Source organism: Solanum dulcamara, chromosome 11, assembly GCF_947179165.1.
Source record: "Solanum dulcamara chromosome 11, daSolDulc1.2, whole genome shotgun sequence".
In the NCBI taxonomy this organism is placed as follows: domain Eukaryota; kingdom Viridiplantae; phylum Streptophyta; class Magnoliopsida; order Solanales; family Solanaceae; genus Solanum; species Solanum dulcamara.
Window position 1 is genome coordinate 26,171,613 of NC_077247.1, and position 20,833 is coordinate 26,192,445.

The 20,833-nt window shown below is 37.9% G+C and overlaps 1 protein-coding gene across 1 annotated transcript; it reads right to left on the minus strand.

Annotated features, from left to right (window-relative positions):
• Positions 1-431: 431 nt before the first annotated feature.
• LOC129872464 (uncharacterized) lies at positions 432-2,762 on the minus strand. Its single transcript, XM_055947448.1, has 2 exons — positions 1,546-2,762; positions 432-1,044 (listed from the first exon to the last, which is right to left on the minus strand). The coding sequence occupies exons 1-2, from the start codon at positions 2,760-2,762 to the stop codon at positions 432-434; spliced, it is 1,830 nt and encodes a 609-aa protein (XP_055803423.1).
• Positions 2,763-20,833: the final 18,071 nt, after the last annotated feature.

Sequence of the window (20,833 nt, forward strand, 5' to 3'; positions counted from 1 at the left end):
AGTTCTACATTCCATTGACCATTAATCATGAAAGAAGACACCTTAGTATTGTTCTGTCTACTACTAGCAGACCTGAAATTAGCTAAGGGGCCAACTCCCAACCAATTATCCCACCAAAAGAGGCAAGAACCAGACTGTATCTGCCATTGGATATGAGGCTCAACATTGTGCTTGTTCTTCATGAGGTGCTTCCATATCAGAGACTGTCCTGTATGCCATTTTTTGGTTATAGGATTTGACCTCTGACAGTACTTAGCTTTGAGGAACTCACTCCATAAGGAATTCTTAGTTCTGAATATCCACCATTGTTTGTATTGGAAAGACTTGGCAACATCTGATATTAGTCTCACTCCAATACCACCCTCATCATAGGGATAACTCAGATTCTTCCAAGAAGACCAATGATATTTCCTCCTTTCATTCTTCCACCCCTAGAAGAAATTGGCTGTGATGCTTTGAATTTGCTCGATAGTGGTTGCAGGAGGAGAACTAGCAGATAACAAGTGAATAGGAAGTGCTTGTATGACATGCTTAATCAAAGTAACTCTTCCTCCATAACTAATTAACTTTTCCTGCCATCCAGCTATCCTAGCCACAACTTTAGCTATAAGCTTAGAATAATAGATGATCCTCTGTCTACCAATGTAGAGAGGACACCCCAGATATGTGATAGGGCTGTTCTTTTGCTTGAAGCCTGTAACTTTCTTGATTCTTCTAACAGTAGAGTTGAAGGCATTTGAGGGTACCATGAAGTTACTGTTGTCTCTGTTGATCAATTGGCCTGAAGCATGCTCATAGGTATGTAGTGTCTCCATGATAAGCTTCAAGGTATGAGATCTTCCAGATGAGAATATGATGATGTCATCTGCAAAACTGAGATGATTAATTTGAGGGCCCTTTTTAGCCATCAGGAAACCATGATATTGGGGGTGTTGATGAAGATTGTTCATGAGCCTGGAGAGGACTTCAGCACCTATGATAAACAAAGCTGGTGATAATGGATCCCCTTGCTTAAGGCCTCTTGTGGAATGAAAGAATCCATGCCTTGAACCATTAATAATGATGGAATACCAATTATCAGCCATAATTCTCCATACCATATCAATGAAACCTTCTTCAAATCCCATTTTCCTCAAAACTAGACAAGTATAGGACCAAGATACCCTATCATAGGCTTTAGCCATGTCAAGTTTGATAACTACATTGCCTCCTACATTTGGCTTCTTGATCTGGTGTATAATCTCTTGGGCTAGCATAATATTTTCAGAAATGTTCCTGCCTTTGACAAATCCAGATTGGTTAAGGGAAATGAGGTTGGGTAGGATAGGTGCCAGTCTAAGGGAAATGAGTTTGGAGATGATTTTGTTTGTGAAGTTGCTAAGGCTAATTGGTCTATACTCAGAGAGCTTGTTAGGATGGTGTACTTTTGGGAGCAGCACCAAACAAGAGTGAGTAAAGTATTTAGGCATAGCTTGTCCACAGAAGAAAGATAGAATCACTTTAAGGAGGTCCTCTTTTATGATGTTCCAACATGCTTGGAAGAACTTGCCATTCATTCCATCAGGTCCAGCAGCTGAATTGGGATTCATTAAAAACACTACAGTTCTCAACTCCTCTATTGTAGGGATAGCTTTTAGGTTTCTGTTATGCTCATTAGTGACCATCCTGGGAATACATTGGAGGGTATGCTCCTGAATTTGTGTTTCCTCACCGGTGAAAATGGCTTGGAAGTGATCACATGCAGCTTTGGCTATGTTTTCTTCACCTTGTACCCAATTATCATCCTCATTCTGGATCTTATGGATGTATAATTTCCTCCTCCTTCCTCTTATCAAGGCATGAAAATACTTGGAATTCACATCACCCTCTTTGAACCAATGCAACTGAGTTTTTTGCTTTAGCATGGATTCCTCCAGTTTCAGGTATTTTATATACTCTGCATTGATGTCATGGAGCTTTGTTCTGTTCTCTTCAGAATTACTAGAGATCAGCTCTTCCTCTGCATGTCTAGTCTTGTCTTCATATTCTTTAACTTTGGCATATATATCACCAAATTGCAATCTGGACCAAGTACTAAGAGTGGCTGCCAACCTCTTTATTTTCTGATGGAAACACCACATTGGATTACCCTCCATGGTCCTGTTCCAACAATTACTAACAGTATCCAAGAAAGATGGCTGTTCTGTCCAGCAGTTAAGGAATTTGAAATATTTGGTGTGTTGGTGGTTTTGATCAGTCATCTCCAGCAGTAAGGGGCAGTGATCTGAACCCACAGAGGGTAGATGAGTAATGGTAGTCTGAGGCATCATCTCTAGCCACTTATCATTGACCATTCCTCTGTCAAGTCTCTTCCAGATTCTAAAAATTATACCCCTTTGATTAGACCAAGTGTATCTCTGACCACAAAACCCAAGATCTTGTAGTCCACATGCTTCTATGATGCTGATGAACTCAAGGCTCTTTTTCATATTGTAAGTGATACCTCCCAACTTTTCTTGAGGGTCTGTGATAACATTGAAATCACCTAATGTGCACCATGGAAGGGAGGTGGCTGACTGTTGTAGCATGCTATCCCACAGAGGTCTTCTGAGATGATCTTTGCATTTTGCATATACAAAGGTAACTATGAACTGATTTGGATTCATTACATGATTAAATTCACAAGTAATCAACTGCTCCTCATTTTCCAATATCCTGCAGTCTACATCCTTGGTCCAAAAAAGCCAAATCTTACCATTTGGATTACTAATAGCATGGTCCATGTTGAGTTGATTTCTGAAGTACTGAATCTGAATGCTATCAGAAAAGGCGCTAGGATGGCAATAATGGGAATTTGATGGATACTCTTAAGAGATTTAAGTCTTTCCATGGCTCCTTGGGTATTAATACCCCTCACATTCCAGCATAGTGTACTAATCATTGAGAGTTTTTGGAAGTGAACAGCCTAGTGTGAGGTCTACTTGTGTGAGCAGAAATAGTTGGACTGATGGGTTTATTACTGTGACTGGTTCTATGAATTCCTCTAGGGGACAAACCTTGGGAGTTAGCTATTTGTTGAATCTCATCATCATACTCATTTGTGTAGGATGTACCTAAGGGTCTGTTTAAGTGTTCACTGGCAGCATCCTCCTCATCTAGATCCTTCAAGGGTTGGTCCTCATAGTCACCGTCATCTTCAGACTCAATAACTGCATATTCATCCAGGTCAGGAGGGACTTCTATATTAGTATTAGTATTGAGGGTGCATTTGGGGAGAGATTGTGTGTGTTGTTCTGCAGTTCTGCTTGCAGGATGTTGAGGAGGTGTGTGGTTGTACTGAGTTTGCAAGGGTGTAATATCCATCCCCACTTGGTCATCCTCCAGCACAAATTGTTGGCATCCAAGATTAGGATGTTGTTCTTTCACATTGTCTACTACCAGAGGAATTTGTTCCTCGTGAGACAAATTCCTTTCTTCTATTCTTTTTTTAATGCATCCCTTCTCTTTTTGCTCAGTTTATTCTTTTTTCCATTAGACCCTGTGACACTAGTGCTTGCTACAGACCCTAGTTCTTTGGCCATAGAACCCAGTGGAGTGGTATGACTGGTAGTGTCAAGTTTTCCATCTGTGTTGTCATTAGGCTGAGTAATTGTAGGAAGATCCATGTTATGAAGTGTAGGGGTTGAGTCTTCTCCCTGAAAATGCAGGTTGTGTATTTGAATTGGGACTTGATAGTACCCTTGTTGCTGCTTCATATCAACATCCCTTCTGTCAACATGTATTGCATTGTCCTTCAAGATAATACCTGCTCTTTCCTCCAAGGATTCCTTTGAGTTAACAGGTGCAACTTCTTCCAAGATTTGCAAATTTGTAGACTGAGTAGGAGTTGTAATGTTGCCCATTTCTAGATTGAAAGTGGGAGAAGCTGCAGGTCCCAGTTTATGCAACTTTGTGGCCCTATTTTGCACATTCTTTTCGTTTAATTTAGCAGCTGAAAAAATATATGAAGTGGTAGTAGGAGCTCTAGAGTCACTCCTAGGGTCAACCATACGGTTCTCATGCAAAACATGAGACATAACCCCCCCTCTGGGTACCCCATCCTGCAAGTTAATTGTTACGAGTCTTTTACTATGACGTTTATGCATTACTTGATCCAGATGTGGCCATGAGATTTGATGTGTCATGCCCTGGGAGGGTACCCTAGACGTAACCGGCACTTAGAAACCATTTCTGGCTCCCAAGCGAACCACGTAGCCCGATCACACATCCGTTCATTCATTCATTCAGCGGAAAATTTAAAAATAAAGAATAATTTAGCGGGCAATTCAAATCACCCATCCAACTCAAAGAATAAAGACCATGGGCCGACCGATCAACTAAAATATTTGTCATTTAAAAATAGTTTGACAAAAATACCTCAAGGATAGAAATACTCAATCGACTCATCACTATCTAGTCTATGAAGACTCTATCACTACTATCTACTTGGTGCCAATGACATGTTCATGGCTACCTCAAACCAAAATGAAAAAGGCTAACTCAATGCAAGAATGATATAAGCGGTGTCCTTCGAATGTAGGGAAGGACTCACCAATACGCTGAGTGCGAATAGATCCCCAACGATGCTCCTATTGACGATCTCTTAAACTTGTCTCTACATCATGAAACGATGCAGGTCCAAATGGACGTCAGTACGTAGAATGTACGAGTATGTAATATAACAGAATGAAACATACCTCAAGGAAGAGTAGCAACGGTCCAAATATCTCAAATCAGAAAGATAAGAGAGACTCAACAAGGCGTCATAAGTCTAAAGTAATAATACATTTTTAGACAAAGACCAATCATTTACCATACAGTCCAATCCAATCATACACAATACAGTTCAATCAAATTATTTACAATTCGATCCCTTTCAATCATGTACAATCTGATTACATACACTCAACTCAACAATCAACTCAATAATAAAATCCAATCTAGTCACATACCATTCTATTCAATCCAATCACAATTCATCTACTCCAATCTGACCATATACAATCTACTCAACATTCAACTCAACAATCAGCTCAAAAGACTCAACTCAGTAAATATGTAACAACTCACTCAAGTGTCCTAAGTCTAACAAAAATAGTTTAGACAGGACTAACTCATAAGCATATAGCAACTCACTCAACTCAACTGACTCAGAGTACTATCAAGACCTAAATGGGAGTTTCTCTTAACCGACAACCATCACTTATGAGCCAGTAAAAGTACAACAAACCGACGTTGTTGCCGCATCCGTTCATACCTTACTAGGGTATGAACGAATCAACCAATCATGGATCCAATCCAACCAAGTCCTACAATGTCAGGACAAATTTCTCGAGGAAGCATCCAACTTTAACGGTTCAATCCCCCCTACGTTTGACAACATAGGTATTGGGTTAGAGTATGGACTATACTCTTGCCCAATTCGGTGCTCGATACTCCTCCCATGACTCCATGCTCATAAAACTTCTCCAATTATCTCAAAGATGCCCTCACGACTAGTTTCATGTGGTACATTGCCACCTCATCAACTCTGTTCTCATTTCAACTCAATCAAGCCTCATTGGACCTTCTTTCAAATTGACTTATCTTAAATCATCAAACTCTTCTCTTTAAAAAATTATACAATCTCAACTCAATGAATGCAGAAAATATTATGTACAGTAAAATATAATTTCAACTCCTCAACTCAACCTCAAAATAGATACTTTAATGTAAAAATACTCAACTCATTTAAAGGCTCCTCATACTCATCTCATACTTAAACTCCTTTCTAAATCAAAGATGAAACTAATAATTCTTTAGACTCAAAATATTCCTAAGACTCCAATCAACTCAAATTATGCATATCATATACCACAAAATCACATTAGACTCCAATCCACTTCATCACACAACATCCTCATCGACATCACCTCTTCATTCACATCGTCACCAAACATCATCATCACATCATTATTATCAAACATCTACTCCGAAATCCTTATTTTAGTTCTATGTTCATTTTATAGAAGCACAAGGACTTTCTTGACTATCTAATTCATTCTTTTTATTCCAATCAATACATATATACACAAAACCATCCACCTCAACTCAAGACAAATTATGACCAAAGAAATCTCATCTTGGGTTCATGTGAATGAAACATGAATCCATACTCTCAACAAAACTCAACTCAAGAATATCGTCAACATCTATAAATCTATATATAAAGATACATTTGTAGTCAAAAATATGAAAGATAACTATTTAGTAACTCAAGTCATTAAAATCATCAATCAACCATTTATATCTAAAAAACATTCCTTAGTTTAGGGAAAACTTTCAAGAAAACCTTTCTAGAAGGTGCAACTCTTTCACAACTCCTAACCAACACATCTATGGGCATATGAAAGAACTCAATCTATATTTTAGGTTAGCCTTACATACCTTATTTGAAGACTTTGAAGAAACCTTGATGTTAGGTCTTCAATGGAAGGCTTGAATTCTTGAAGCTCTTGAACCCTTCTTGTTGGAAATGGAGAAGAAGAAGAAGAGAGAGAGAGAAGCTCCTAGGGCTTTTAGAGAGAGAGTGGGGGCTGAAAATATGATCTCAAAATAGTCTAGGGCGTTACATATATAATTTGGGTAAGTTCCCAAATTACCCCTCCTCAAAAGTTTTGAAAATAAGCTAGAAATGCACCTGGCGCGATAGTGGCGCATCGCGCCCTTGCAGCGCCAGGCTGATTACGCCTAAAACCTGCACACCTCGTAGTGGCGCGTCGCGCCAAGGACCAAACTACTGAGGCACATTCTTGGCGCGATAGTGGCGCGTCGCGCCCTTACAGCGCCAAGGCCAATATTTTCTGGGTTCTGCAAATTGGCTTGAAAAACCCTGCACACCTTTTAGTGGCGCGCCGAGTCAAAGCCCAAACTACTGAGGCATGTTTCTGGCGCGATAGTGGCGCATCGCGCCACTGCAGCGCCAAGCCCAGTTTTCCAGCAATTGCAACCCAGGCCTGAAAATCTCTACTGTGCTAGTTCATCTTAGGATCGTCATATCTTTTGACCCTGAACTCCAAAAATTACAATCTTGGTGGCGTTGGAAAGAAGACTCAAATACCTTTAATTTGGTAGGTCGTGGGACACCTAGTGCGTTATATCCTAGGAGATATGGTCGTTTGAAGTTGACCCTTATACTAACTCGTTCGAAAACTTAATCGATTGGAGTTCTTTGGACTCGACTTGGTGTTAGAGATCCCTTATGACCCCTAAACACATCTAACACACTTCAAATACTTAGGAATTAATCCTAACTCCTATGTAGAATTACAAGTCTTCCGGTCCGAGTCTACCCACACGTGAAGAAATGTTCGATTTTTTGCGAAAAAATTTCCGGGGTGTCACATTATCTCCCCCTTGGGATCATTCGTCCTCGAATGATGAGTAAACCAATGGTGGACTCGAGGCACGAATAAAAATCGATACTCAATCGAATCAACCAATCAAGAAATTTAGACAATTGGCTATTCAAACTCAAGAACAGACAAATCATTTCAACTCAAGAATAGGGACATCACCTCCATCATTCTCATCATTTGGCACGAATAGAACATCGAAACTCCATCAACCGAATCATTCAAATATCTACATCCTCAACCGTCGAATTCCAATTCATGAGTGACATTTCCAATCCTCTTCACCATTTCATGAGGTCAATATATCGGTGTCCAAACCTCCCCTCCTTTCCAAGCCTTATACACCCTTCATGTACCTCTAATCATTCCCCCAAATGTGATCATTAGCCTACTACCATCACTCTCACAGTGACAACCATACACTCAAGCTTATCACTCTAACTACCTCACTCATATCTAAGAGTTCTCGAGCTTACTTTAACACTTATACCCTCATTATTGTATGAGCCCTTTCCCAAAGACACACTAACATACTCTTACCTATGTATTGCTCATCACAAGGTCTCATATCACTCATCCTCCACACATTTATCCTCGACTAGACAAGTACAACACAACTATCATAATCGAGAATCACTCACTCTCCTTCATCTAGTCTCACTCAACTCCGTCTACTATCATCTTGGCCAACTCATCATTATCGAAATCTCAAGACTTACTTTGGCTCATTACCCTATCATCTCCCCCTTATCTTAAAGGCATCAACTAAAGAATACTAACTAGTCACTCAAAGCAACTCATAAAATTAGAGCCTCATTCAAATCTATACTATTTCATATACACATCCTAAGCCTCTTCTTACCAAATGACTTAGCCTCAACTCACTACTTACATTTTGAGGGTCACATACCCCTCCTTTCATGACGCATACTCCTCACAAGTTAATATCTTAATCTCCTGGATATGTCATGTCAAGCCTACTGAATCAAGCCTTAAAATTAACACTATCACAATCATTCTCTACACCTCGTTACTCACCTTATAGATACTTCACCCTAGTTACAAGACTCAATCAACCATCATTCTCACTATTTGAGTTCTACTCTTCCAACTCCCTCTTTCTAACTCTACAATCATATTATCAATCATAGCTCTCCATGCCTCGGATTACCCTCCATCGGATGGTGACACTTATCACTGAGATACGCAACTTCCCCCCCCCCCCCCGAAGGTAACATTCAAATCAAGATGTAGGGATAAGATTCTAGGATACATCTCTCTCCGACTCAACGCACGATACATATGAATGAGAATACATCTTTCCAGATCAATAAAGTTAAGCACACAATCGTCTCCTCTCAAGCCTTATGCAGTCTCTTCACTTCCTCAAGACTTCATCTTAACTCATCAACAAGAATCGCATATCTACCATTTCAACTATCTTGAGTATGAGGGGTAGTCAAATGGATTTGATCAACGCACGAATTAGAAGGGAACATTCATAGAGTTAAACTCTATCGCACGAACTCAGAATATGAAAGAAGGGAAACAATTCTTAATGTCCTATAGCCTCCTGATTATAAGTGTGGTGCACAACACACCCATAAGCAAGACTCTACTAGACACGGCTTCATAGACTCCCTAAGACACTTGAACTCTGTGCTCTGATACCATGTTTGTCATGCCCTGGGAGGGTACCCTAGATATAACCGGCACTCAGAAACCATTTCTGGCTCCCAAGCAAACCACATAGCCCGATCACACATCCGTTCATTCATTCATTCAGCGGAAAATTTAGAAATAAAGAATAATTTAGCGGGCAATTCAAATCACCCATCTAACTCAAAGAATAAAGACCATGGGCCGACCGATCAACTAAAATATTTGTCATTTAAAAATAGTTTGACAAAAATAACTCAAGGATAGAAATACTCAATCGACTCATCACTATCTAGTCTATGAAGACTCTATCACTACTATCTACTTGGTGCCAATGATATGTTCATGGCTACCTCAAACCAAAATGAAAAGGGCTAACTCGATGCAAGAATGATATAAGCGGTGTCCTTCGAATGTAGGGAAGGACTCACCAATACGCTGAGTGCGAATAGATCCCCAACGATGCTCCTATTGATGATCTCTTAAACTTGTCTCTGCATCATTAAACGATGCAGGTCCAAATGGACGTCAGTACGTAGAATGTACGAGTATGTAATATGGCAGAATGAAACATACCTCAAGGAAGAGTAGCAACGGTCCAAATATCTCAAATCAGAAAGATAAGAGAGACTCAACAAGGCATCATAAGTCTAAAGTAATAATACATTTTTAGACAAAGACCAATCTTTTACCATACAGTCCAATCCAATCATACACAATACAGTTCAATCAAATTATTTACAATTCGATCCCTTTCAATCATGTACAATCTGATTACATACACTCAACTCAACAATCAACTCAATAATAAAATCCAATCTAGTCACATACCATTCTATTCAATCCAATCACAATTCATCTACTCCAATCTGACCATATACAATCTACTCAACATTCAACTCAACAATCAGCTCAAAAGACTCAACTCAGTAAATATGTAACAACTCACTCAAGTGTCCTAAGTCTAACAAAAATAGTTTAGACAGGACTAACTCATAAGCATATAGCAACTCACTCAACTCAACTGACTCAGAGTACTATCAAGACCTAAATGGGAGTTTCTCTTAACCGACAACCATCACTTATGAGCCAGTGAAAGTACAATAAACCAACGTTGTTGCCGCATCCGTTCATACCTTGCCAGGGTATGAATGAATCAACCAATCATGGATCCAATCCAACGAAGTCCTACAATGTCAGGACAAATTTCTCGAGGAAGCATCCGACTTTAATGGTTCAATCCCCCCTACGTTTGGCAACATAGGTATTGGGTTCGAGTATGGACTATACTCTTGCCCAATTCGGTGCTTGATACTCCTCCCATGACTCCATGCTCATAAAACTTCTCCAATCATCTCAAAGATGCCCTCACGACTAGTTTCATGTGGTACTTTGCCACCTCATCAACTCTGTTCTCATTTCAACTCAATCAAGCCTCATTGGACATTCTTTCAAATCGATTCATCTCAAATCATCAAACTCTTTTCTTTAAAAATTTATACAATCTCAACTCAATGAATGCAGAAAATATTATGTATAGTAAAATATAATTTCAACTCCTCAACTCAACCTCAAAATAGATACTTTAATGTAAAAATACTCAACTCACTTAAAGGCTCCTCATACTCAACTCATACTTAAACTCCTTTCTAAATCAAAGATGAAACTAATAATTCTTTAGACTCAAAATATTCCTAAGACTCCAATCAACTCAAATTATGCACATCATATACCACAAAATCACATTAGACTCCAATCCACTTCATCACACAACATCCTCATCGACATCACCTCTTCATTCACATCGTCACCAAACATCATCATCACATCATTATCATCAAACATCTACTCCGAAATCCTTATTTTAGTTCTATGTTCATTTTATAGAAGCAAAAGGACTTTCTTAACTATCTAATTCATTCTTTTTATTCCAATCAATACATTTATACACAAAACCATCCACCTCAACTCAAGACAAATTATGACCAAAGAAATCTCATCTTGGGTTCATGTGAATGAAACATGAATCCATACTCTCAACAAAACTCAACTCAAGAATATCATCAATATCTATAAATCTATATATAAAGATACATTTGTAGTCAAAAATATGAAAGATAACTATTTAGTAACTCAAGTCATTAAAATCATCAATAAACCATTTATATCTAAAAAACATTCCTTAGTTTAGGGAAAACTTTCAAGAAAACCTTTCTAGAAGGTGCAACTCTTTCACAACTCCTAACCAACACATCTATGGGCATATGGAAGAACTCAATCCATATTTTAGGTTAGCCTTACATACCTTATTTGAAGACTTTGAAGAAACCTTGATGTTAGGTCTTCAATGGAAGGCTTGAATTCTTGAAGCTCTTGAACCCTTCTTGTTGGAAATAGAGAAGAAGAAGAAGAGAGAGAGAGAAGCTCCTAAGGCTTTTAGAGAGAGAGTGGGGGCTGAAAATATGATCTCAAAATAGTCTAGGGAATTACATATATAATTTGGGTAAGTTCCCAAATTACCCCTCCTCAAAAGTTCTGAAAATAAGCTAGAAATGCACCTGGCGCGATAGTGGCGCATCGCGCCCTTGCAGTGCCAGGCTGATTACGCCTAAAACCTGCACACCTCGTAGTGGCGTGCTGCGCCAAGGACCAAACTACTGAGGTACATTCTTGGCGCGATAGTGGCGCGTAGCGCCCTTACAGCGCCAAGGCCAATATTTTCTGGGTTCTGGAAATTGGCTTGAAAAACCCTGCACACCTTTTAGTGGCGCGCCGCGCCAAAGCCCAAATTACTGAGGCATGTTTCTGGCGCGATAGTGGCGCATCGCGCCACTGCGGCGCCAAGCCCAGTTTTCCAGCAATTGCAACCTAGGCCTAAAAATCTCTACTGTGCTAGTTCATCTTAGGATCGTCATATCTTTTGACTATGAACTACAAAAATTACATTCTTGGTGGCGTTGGAAAGAAGACTCAAATACCTTTAATTTGGTAGGTCGTGGGCCACCCAGTTCATTATATTCTAGGAGATATGGTCATTTGAAGTTGACCCTTATACTAACTCATCCGAAAACTTAATCGATTGGAGTTCTTTGGACTCGACTTGGTGTTAGAGATCCCTTATGACCCCTAAACACATCTAACACACTTCAAATACTTAGGAATTAATCCTAATTCCTATGTAGAATTACAAGTTCTCCGATCCGAGTCTACCCACACGTGAAGAAATGTTCGATTCTTTGAGAAAAAATTTCCGGGGTGTCACATGATGTTAGACCCAAAATATTGTTGGAGCCTTTTCCATTTATACACTCGTAGGAAAGTTGGTTGTGGCTAAAAGAGTCTATAGAAATTGTCCAATTTTGGTTTTACACAAAGTTACTTCATGTAATCTAGTTGAACTTGCTATGATCGATTTCAATATTATCCTTGGTATAGATTGTCTATATGCATGCTATGCTTCTATTCATTGTAGAACCCGTGTGGTAAAGTTCTATTTATCTAATGAGCCAATCTTAGAATGGAAGGGTAGTAATTCCGTGCTTAAGGGTCAATTCATCTCGTGCCTTAAAGCTCAGAAAATAATTTTTAAGGGTTACATCTACCATCCTGTGCAGGTTAGAGACACTAATTTTGAAGCCCTTACTCTAGAGTCGATCTCCACTGTTAATGAGTTTCCGGATATGTTTCCTGATAAAATACCTGGTGTTCCTCCCGAAAGGAATACTGAATTTGGCATAAACCTTCTTCTCGATACCCAACTTATTTCTACCCTCATTATCGAATGGTTCCGGTGGAACTAAAGGAGTTAAAGGATAAATTGAAGGATTTGTTGGATAAGGGTTTTATTAGACCAAGTATATCGCCATGGAGTGCTCTTATTTTGTTTATTAGAAAGAAGGATGGTTCGCTTTCTATGTGTATTGACTACCGGTAATTAAATAAATTAACCATCAAGAATAAGTATCTAATTACGAGGATATATGATTTGTGTAACCAATTTCAAGGGGCAAGTTACTTCTCTAAAATCAATCTCTATTTCGGTTATCACCAATTAAGGGTGAGGGAGTGTAATATTCCAAAGACGGTTTCGAATAAGGTATGGACATTTTGAATTTCTAGTTATGTCCTTTGGACTAACCAATGCCCCTCAGCCTTTATGGACTTGATGAATAGGGTGTTCAAGCAATACTTCGTGATTGGAGTTTATTGATGATATTTGGGTTTACTCTCGAAATAAGAAGAAGCATGCTGATCACTTGAGGATTGCGTTGCAAACACTAAAGGACAAGGAATTATTCACCAAGTTTAGTAAGTGCGAATTTTGGCTAAGGTAAGTTGCATTACTCGTCCATGTGGTTTCTGGTGATGGAATTAAGGTTGATCTAAAGAAAATGAAGGCAGTGAAGAATTGGCCTAAACCATTGTCTTATTCTTCTATTAAGAGCTTCTTGAACCTAGCTAGATACTATAGAAGGTTCATGGAAGTTGTTTCATCAATCTCTTAGCCTTTGACCATTGACCCAAAATAAAGTGAAGTTCCAATGGTCAGAAGCTTGTGAGAAGAGTTTCCAAGAGTTGAAAGATTGTCTTAATATTGCTCCTATTTTGACTCTATCAGAAGGGTCCGATGGTTTTGTTGTGTATTGTGACTCTTCAAGGATTGGACTTGGTTGTGTATTGATGCAACATGGTAAGGTGATAACCTATGCTTCTAGGCAACTTAAGGTGCATAAAAAAAGCTATTTGACTCATGACTTGGAACTAGTAGCGATTGTGTTTGCTTTAAAGATTTGGAGACACTATCTTTATGATATCCATGTGGATGTGTTGACCAATCGTAAGAGCTTGCAATATGTGTTTAAGCAAAAAGACTTGAACCTTCGACAAAGAAGATGACTTGAATTATTGAAAGACTATGATATAGTGTATTGTACCATTTGGGTAAAGCTAATGTAGTTGTCGATGCACTTAGTAGGTTGTCCATCAATAGAGTTGCACATGTTGAAGAAGGTTAGAAAGAGTTGGTTAAGAATGTGCATAGACTGGCCCATTTAGGTATTCATTTGGTTGATTCTGATGATGGAGGTATTCTTTTTCAAAATGGTTCAGAATGATCTCTAGTGGCGGATGTTAAGGCTAAACAAGATAGTGATCCGGTGTTGGTTGAATTAAAGAAGTTGGATACAGAAAAAGCCTTTGAGGCTTTCTCCCAATGGAGAGGTGGTGTGCTTCGTTATCAAGGTCGATTGTGTGTGCCTAATATGGATAGTCTAAGAGAGTTGATACTAGATGAGGCCCATAGTTCTCGGTATTCGATTCATACGTGATCTACCAAGATGTAGTGAGACTTGAGGGAAGTGCCTTCGTGGAATGAAGAATGACATATCAGATTATATGGTAAGGTTTCCTAATTGTCAACAAATGAAGGTTGAGAATAAAAAACCAAGAGATTTGGCTCAAGACATTGAGATTCCTACTTGGAAGTGGGAAGATGTGAATTTGGACTTTGTGAAGGGTTCATCTCGTACTAAGAAACAACATGATTCTATTTTGGTTGTTGTGGATCGAATGACTAAGTCGGCACATTTTCAACCAGTTAAAATTTCTTATAGTGATGAACATTATGCCAAGTTGTATATTCGTGAGTTGGTAAGACTTCATGGTGTTCTCTTGTCTATTATATCAGATCGAGGTACTCAATTCACCTCACATTTTTGAAAGTCATTCCAAAAGGGTCTTGGTACGAAAGTTAAGTTAAGTAATGCTTTCCATCCTCACACCAATGGCCAATATCAAAGAACGATTCAAACTTTGGAGGATATGTTGAAGGCATGTGTCATTGATTTGAAAGGAAGTTGGTATGAACATCTACCATTGGTTGAGTTTGCCTACAATAATAGTTATCACTCTAGCATCCAGGTCCCTGGTGGAATGGTTTGAAGTGGGTGAGATGGCATTGATTGATCCTAATTTAGTGTTGGATGCTATGGAGAAGGTGAATCTCATAAGAGAGAGGTTGAAGACCTCTCATAGTCACCAAAATTCCTATTCGAACATTAGGAAAAGAGAAGTTGAACTTGATGTGGATGATTAGGTCTATTTGAAGGTTTCACCCATGAAGGGCGTGATGTATTTTTGTAAGAAAGGCAAATTGAGTCCTAGATATGTGGGACTCTATAAAGTATTGAAGCATTTTGGCAAGGTGGCATATGAGTTAGACTTGCCATTTGAGTTGGCAATGGTTCATCTGGTGTTTCATGTGTCGATGTTAAGAAAGTTTGTGTTGATCCAAATTCTATTGTACCATTGGAAGATGTGGGTGTTGAAGAAAACTTGACATATGAGGAACTTTCGATGGAAATTTTAGACCAGAAAGTAAAGAGGTTAAGGAAAAAAGAGGCTGCATCCGTTAAGGTCTTATGGAGGAACCAACAAGTAGAGAGTGCTACATAGGAAGCGGAGAATATGAAGCAATATACATACCTCTTTCCTTCCACTCAAGGTTATGTTACTAGGTTGTTCTTGCTCAAATCACATAAATTACTACATTTCAGTTTTTTCTATGTCTTTCATATGCATACATGTTCATGACGTTGATTTTAAAGTCATGTTTTATGTTAAGTTTAAAAATCTCATAGTTTGTGCATTATGACGTATCTTGGCATTCATGTTAGGTTGCTAGACCTCTTTCTGTGTCCTTTTTATGCTAGTTGAATCTCATTCGAAGATGAATATTCCCAAGAGGGAGACATTATAAGACCCTGGAAGTTAAAAAGTTGGAATGAGGGAAAATTTCTAGAAAATGGACTGTCTCGGCTTCTATAATTCGACCAATGAGTCATAGGCACTCCTACGAGCCATAGAAGTGATCGTAGGGAGGGTACTGCATAAAGAAAATAGGTTAAGTGAAAGAAGGGTCTACGAGTCAATTTGATGACTTATAGACACCCTGATGATTCGTAATATCGATCCTTAGAAGAAGATAAGAAGCTCAGGATTTGTAGGTTTTTAAAACCCTGTAAGACGAATCGAGTCTACGAAAAGTAAGACTATTAATGACTCATAAGAACAAGTCATAGGGTTGATTCAGAGGCTCAGTTTTCAGGGTGTTTTCAGACTCAACAGGACGATTCAAGTCTTTGATTTGTAGACCTTGTTATGACTCATAGAACACAACTCATAGGGTCTTCTGAGATTAATTAATGAGGGGTATTGTGGTCTTTTCCCCATTCCAATTCAATGTATCTAGATATTTTTTAGGGAAAGTTCAGAACCTATTAGTACCCAACCCTTCAAAATTCCCCATATTCTAATTCAATCTCAAAAATTTCTTTAAGGCATTGAAGGATTATTCTCTCAAGGGTCTTCTCCTATAATTCAAAGCACAGTTTCAAGAACACAAGTCTCTTCTTCAATTTTAGAGTTAAATTCACCAATGTATGTAAGATATCATTCATGGGTTCCGTTTACCCATGAAGTCCCAAGGTTTTCCTTGAAATCTCTCTTCAATTTCAATTGTTTTCTAACCCTAAATTGATGAATTACATTGGGTTGTTTCAATTACATTTTTAACTGTATTCAATTATTATTATAAGCATAATTCTATCATAATTGCATGATTTTAAGTTCTTTTACAAATTTACATGCATAAATCTAGTTTCAATGATAATTTCCTTGAGTTATGGTGATGACTTTCAATAATTTTCAAAGAAAGCTATTTATGAAAGGAGTTGATATTTATTGATGAAATTTATAATGATGATTCAAGAAGTTACTATGGGGTGGTAACGACAATTCTCACACAATCATGATTAAAGAGTGATAAGTACAATTATCACCAAAGTTTATGGATTCTTATGAATAACTAAGTTAATGAGCTACTCTTATTGTTATTTCCATGATGATGTTATTAATGATGTATAAATATTTTAAATAAATTTTGTTGGGATATTGACTATGCACCGAGAGGACTTTAGGTGGGGTTCGGTCCAATAACTGAAGGTTTGTTACCCACGGGAATCCTAGTAGCAACCTAAAGTTCCTAACTATGTTACCCCCATAGGTTGCCTTTATGGCCTAGCTAGTGGATCCACATATAGCTTATGGTGTTCATGATGTTCTTATGAAGTCTACCTTGACAAGTAGCCTCTCTATTCTCGACGTGAGAGTTAAATCAGATCCCATGTTATAGCTCACATGGTCTTAGATATCGGTTAAATGTCTTATCCCACACAAGTTATATGTAAAGATGTAAGTTTTACTATGAAGTTTTATGATGCATTGACCACAAGCTTTCAATGTGATTTCAGATGCTTTTTAAGTCTTATCTATGTTTCATTACATTGGTCATGCATCCTCTGTACATATTGCTCATGCCTTATTTGATTGTTCATGCATATATTACATACTTAATACCTTCTATATACTAACACATACTTTTTCCTATATTGTCTCATAATGTAGGGACAGACGATCACGCTACATATTCTATTCGTGGTTAGAGCTTGATACTTCTAGAGTTGGTTGGTGAGTCCTCATTCATTGAGGATGAGAATTTTTTTCATTTTGTTACTTTTTACTCCTTATGTTAGGTGCTGTAGGAGCTTGTCCTAAGCCCCCATCTAGTTATATAGTCATCTCTAGACATAGAGTTGACATAGTCTATTCTTGGATGTTTGACTTGAGTTTCATTTCATTCCTAGACTTCTATGATTTTTTTTGTTATTCCACTTGTTTGATTATGCTTTACTTTACCTTATGAATGTGATGTATGCTTAGAGGCTTGGTTGGGATCCTTCGGGTTCTCGATCATTGTATCACTCCTAGGGTGTAGCTTGGGATGTGACATTTGTGATGCTTCACATTCGAGTTTGAGTACTGTGTTGATACGAGATTGAAGTGTTGTGATAAGAACTACCCAATCCATGATTTAGAATTAACAACGGTGGTATTTGCACTTAAGATCTAGCGGTATTATCTCTATGGTGTATGGCTTGAGGTATTCACAGACCATCGCAACTTGTAGTATGTGTTTACACAAAAAAAATTGAATATGAGACAGAGGATGTAGATGGAGTTATTAAAATATTATGACATGATCATCCAGTATGATTCAGGTAAGGCTAATGTGTGGGAAATTACATTGACATAGAAAATCATCAGCATAGGAAATTTGGCTTTCTTGGGTGTCTAAGGGACCCTTGGTTAGAGAGATTCAAACTCTAGCATCCAAGTTCATGTAGTTATAACACTACAGCGGCGCTGCTATAATGAGATCGAGCCACTATAGTAGGATAAGTCGTTCATACAAAAAAAATCAAACATGTTCATTCTTACTCAAGAATATTTTGGAGAAGGACAGCAGCGACTTTGGGAAAATTCCATCGATTTTTCACTAAGATTCTTCGTAAAGATAAGTAAATTGTCTTCCTAATCTATTACTTCAATTCATGTACCTTAGAATCGATAATTATGAGGCTTGGGGATGGTTTGTATTGACCTAGGATAGATATTCTAGTATAACAAAGATTGTTGGGTGTAGAAACTGTGGATGTTTTCCATAAAACTGTTTATTCATGATTATATTATCGTAATTCTCTAGTGTTACTATCAAATTGATAGTTCTAGGTGAATTTTTGGTACTAAAGCCCTAGGTTGGGTGGAAAGATCATGAGATTGGCTGGGGGTTTGGGATTAAGATATAATCCAAAGATATTTAGGCTATCTAAGGTTGTGTGTTGTATTATTGTTGTAGACCAAGATCAAGTTAATGATTCACAAAAAAGAGAAGGCTCAGGTTCAGTAGAGCATTCGGGCTTGATTCGATGTAGGTTATAGTTGAATTGATTCCCAATTTATATTATGTGTGCATGTTAACTATTTCATTAGTATTGCTTTTACAATACGTGTTTAGAGAATGAGTGGATGAATGTGAAATGATATCTTGATGTCAATCTAGTGCAATGAACTTGTCTTCATTGTGGTTGTGATTGTGTGATATTTTCGATTCTTTGGTTGGCTTGAGTACCACGCCTAGTACAGTTATTGAATGGCTTGGGTACCACACCTGGTGCGGGATATCTATCAGTTGGCTCATTACCACGCATGGTATAGGTTTTAATACGATTGGCTCATATATAATGCTTGATTTTATATATGAGAAATGTGGGATCGGCCATACATCTGTGGCCGATACATGGTCTTTGTAAGGCCCCCATAGATTTCGGTTTATTATACACCAGATGTGTATCATTAGGACATACATGCATCATCCTACGTGACATCACCTTGCATTGCATTGCATCTTATTCATCATCGTAAAATTGTGTATATACCCTTGTGTTCTGAGGTTGATCTATTTGAGACTGATATGACTTATTCGGTGATGATGATGTATATTTTTGATATATTTGTTATATGAACTGTGTAGAGTAGATTGGGCTGATTTTTGTGCATGTTGTAGTTGAGGAGGTGCGGTTGAGATAAAAGGAGTTATAGCTTCTGTTAGATTTATCTAGTTTTCTTAGTTGGCTTGCTGAGTACCGTGTTATTTGGTACTCACTCCTTGCTATCTACACCTCTGTAGGTCCCGAACCAGGACAGTGACTTTCTTCCATTTCTTTTCATCCGAGGCCAGATAGAGGAGACTGAGAGGTAGTTGTTCCTCGCCGGCGACCCCTTGATTCCTTTTTGTTATACTTTGTTCTATTCGAGTGACAAAGATATTGAGACTTGTATTATTTTATTTTTGTATAATTATAGGCTTGTACAAGTAACAACCAGTCCTTTGAGGGTGTTTTAGTTGATTAAGACTTCCGCTTTTGTTTATTTATCTATCTATTTTAAACTGTTTCCGCTATATTTTCTATTTGTGTTGGGTTTTAGGCTGGCTTGTCCGGTGGAAAAGAATAAGTGTCATTACATCTGAATTCGGATCGTGACAGTAAAGGACTATAGGAGGGGTAAACCCTATGCAAATTATTTCCTAGCTAGGGTTTTTCTATAAATAGTCCACTAGTACTTATTTGTATGAGGGGTTCTACAATTTTGATTTACACATTGTATGCTCATATTTCTTAAGCTAAAAGGCTCCTGGTTCTTCGGTTGTCAAGAGATTCCGGACACGCTATTCTCAGGCCATCAAGTCTCAATTACCAGGATTCAATACATTGCTCATTAGTGTATTGTTTCAAATTCAAATAATTTTTTCTTTGCAGTGATTTATTTCCGGGTCTACGAGATCAATTAACTCACATGGTTTTAAACCATTTTACGGGTAAACACTAGTAAAAGTTATTCGTAATCAATTAAAATCTTCCACTAAGTTAATATATATGTTCACTCTAGTACTTACAAGTTACAACCCTTTTCTAATTCTCTTTCCAGTTGAAGTCAAATATTGAACTTATAATAGGATAGTATGTATGAATAGAGGGGAATATGATATGTCAAAACTTAAACGTGTAAATTTCAAAGAAATGAACGTTTTTCCATTAGGATCGGTCCACACGGAGAAAGGAAAACTTCAACATTGCTTTCTAGTATTTTTCTACTAATTTAGTATTTGTTTTAGATCTTGAGTACTTTTCATGACCTTGTTCATTATTATTGGTAGGCATGCCATTTTTTAGTTTTTTGGCGTAGAAACTTCCAAAGGTGTATATATCTATAACTTTGAATGAGCAACTTTTGCCTTTGTGTTCGCCCAAAGATTAATCAATGGGTATATATCTAACTTTTAATGAGAATTGTTTTAGAAGTTG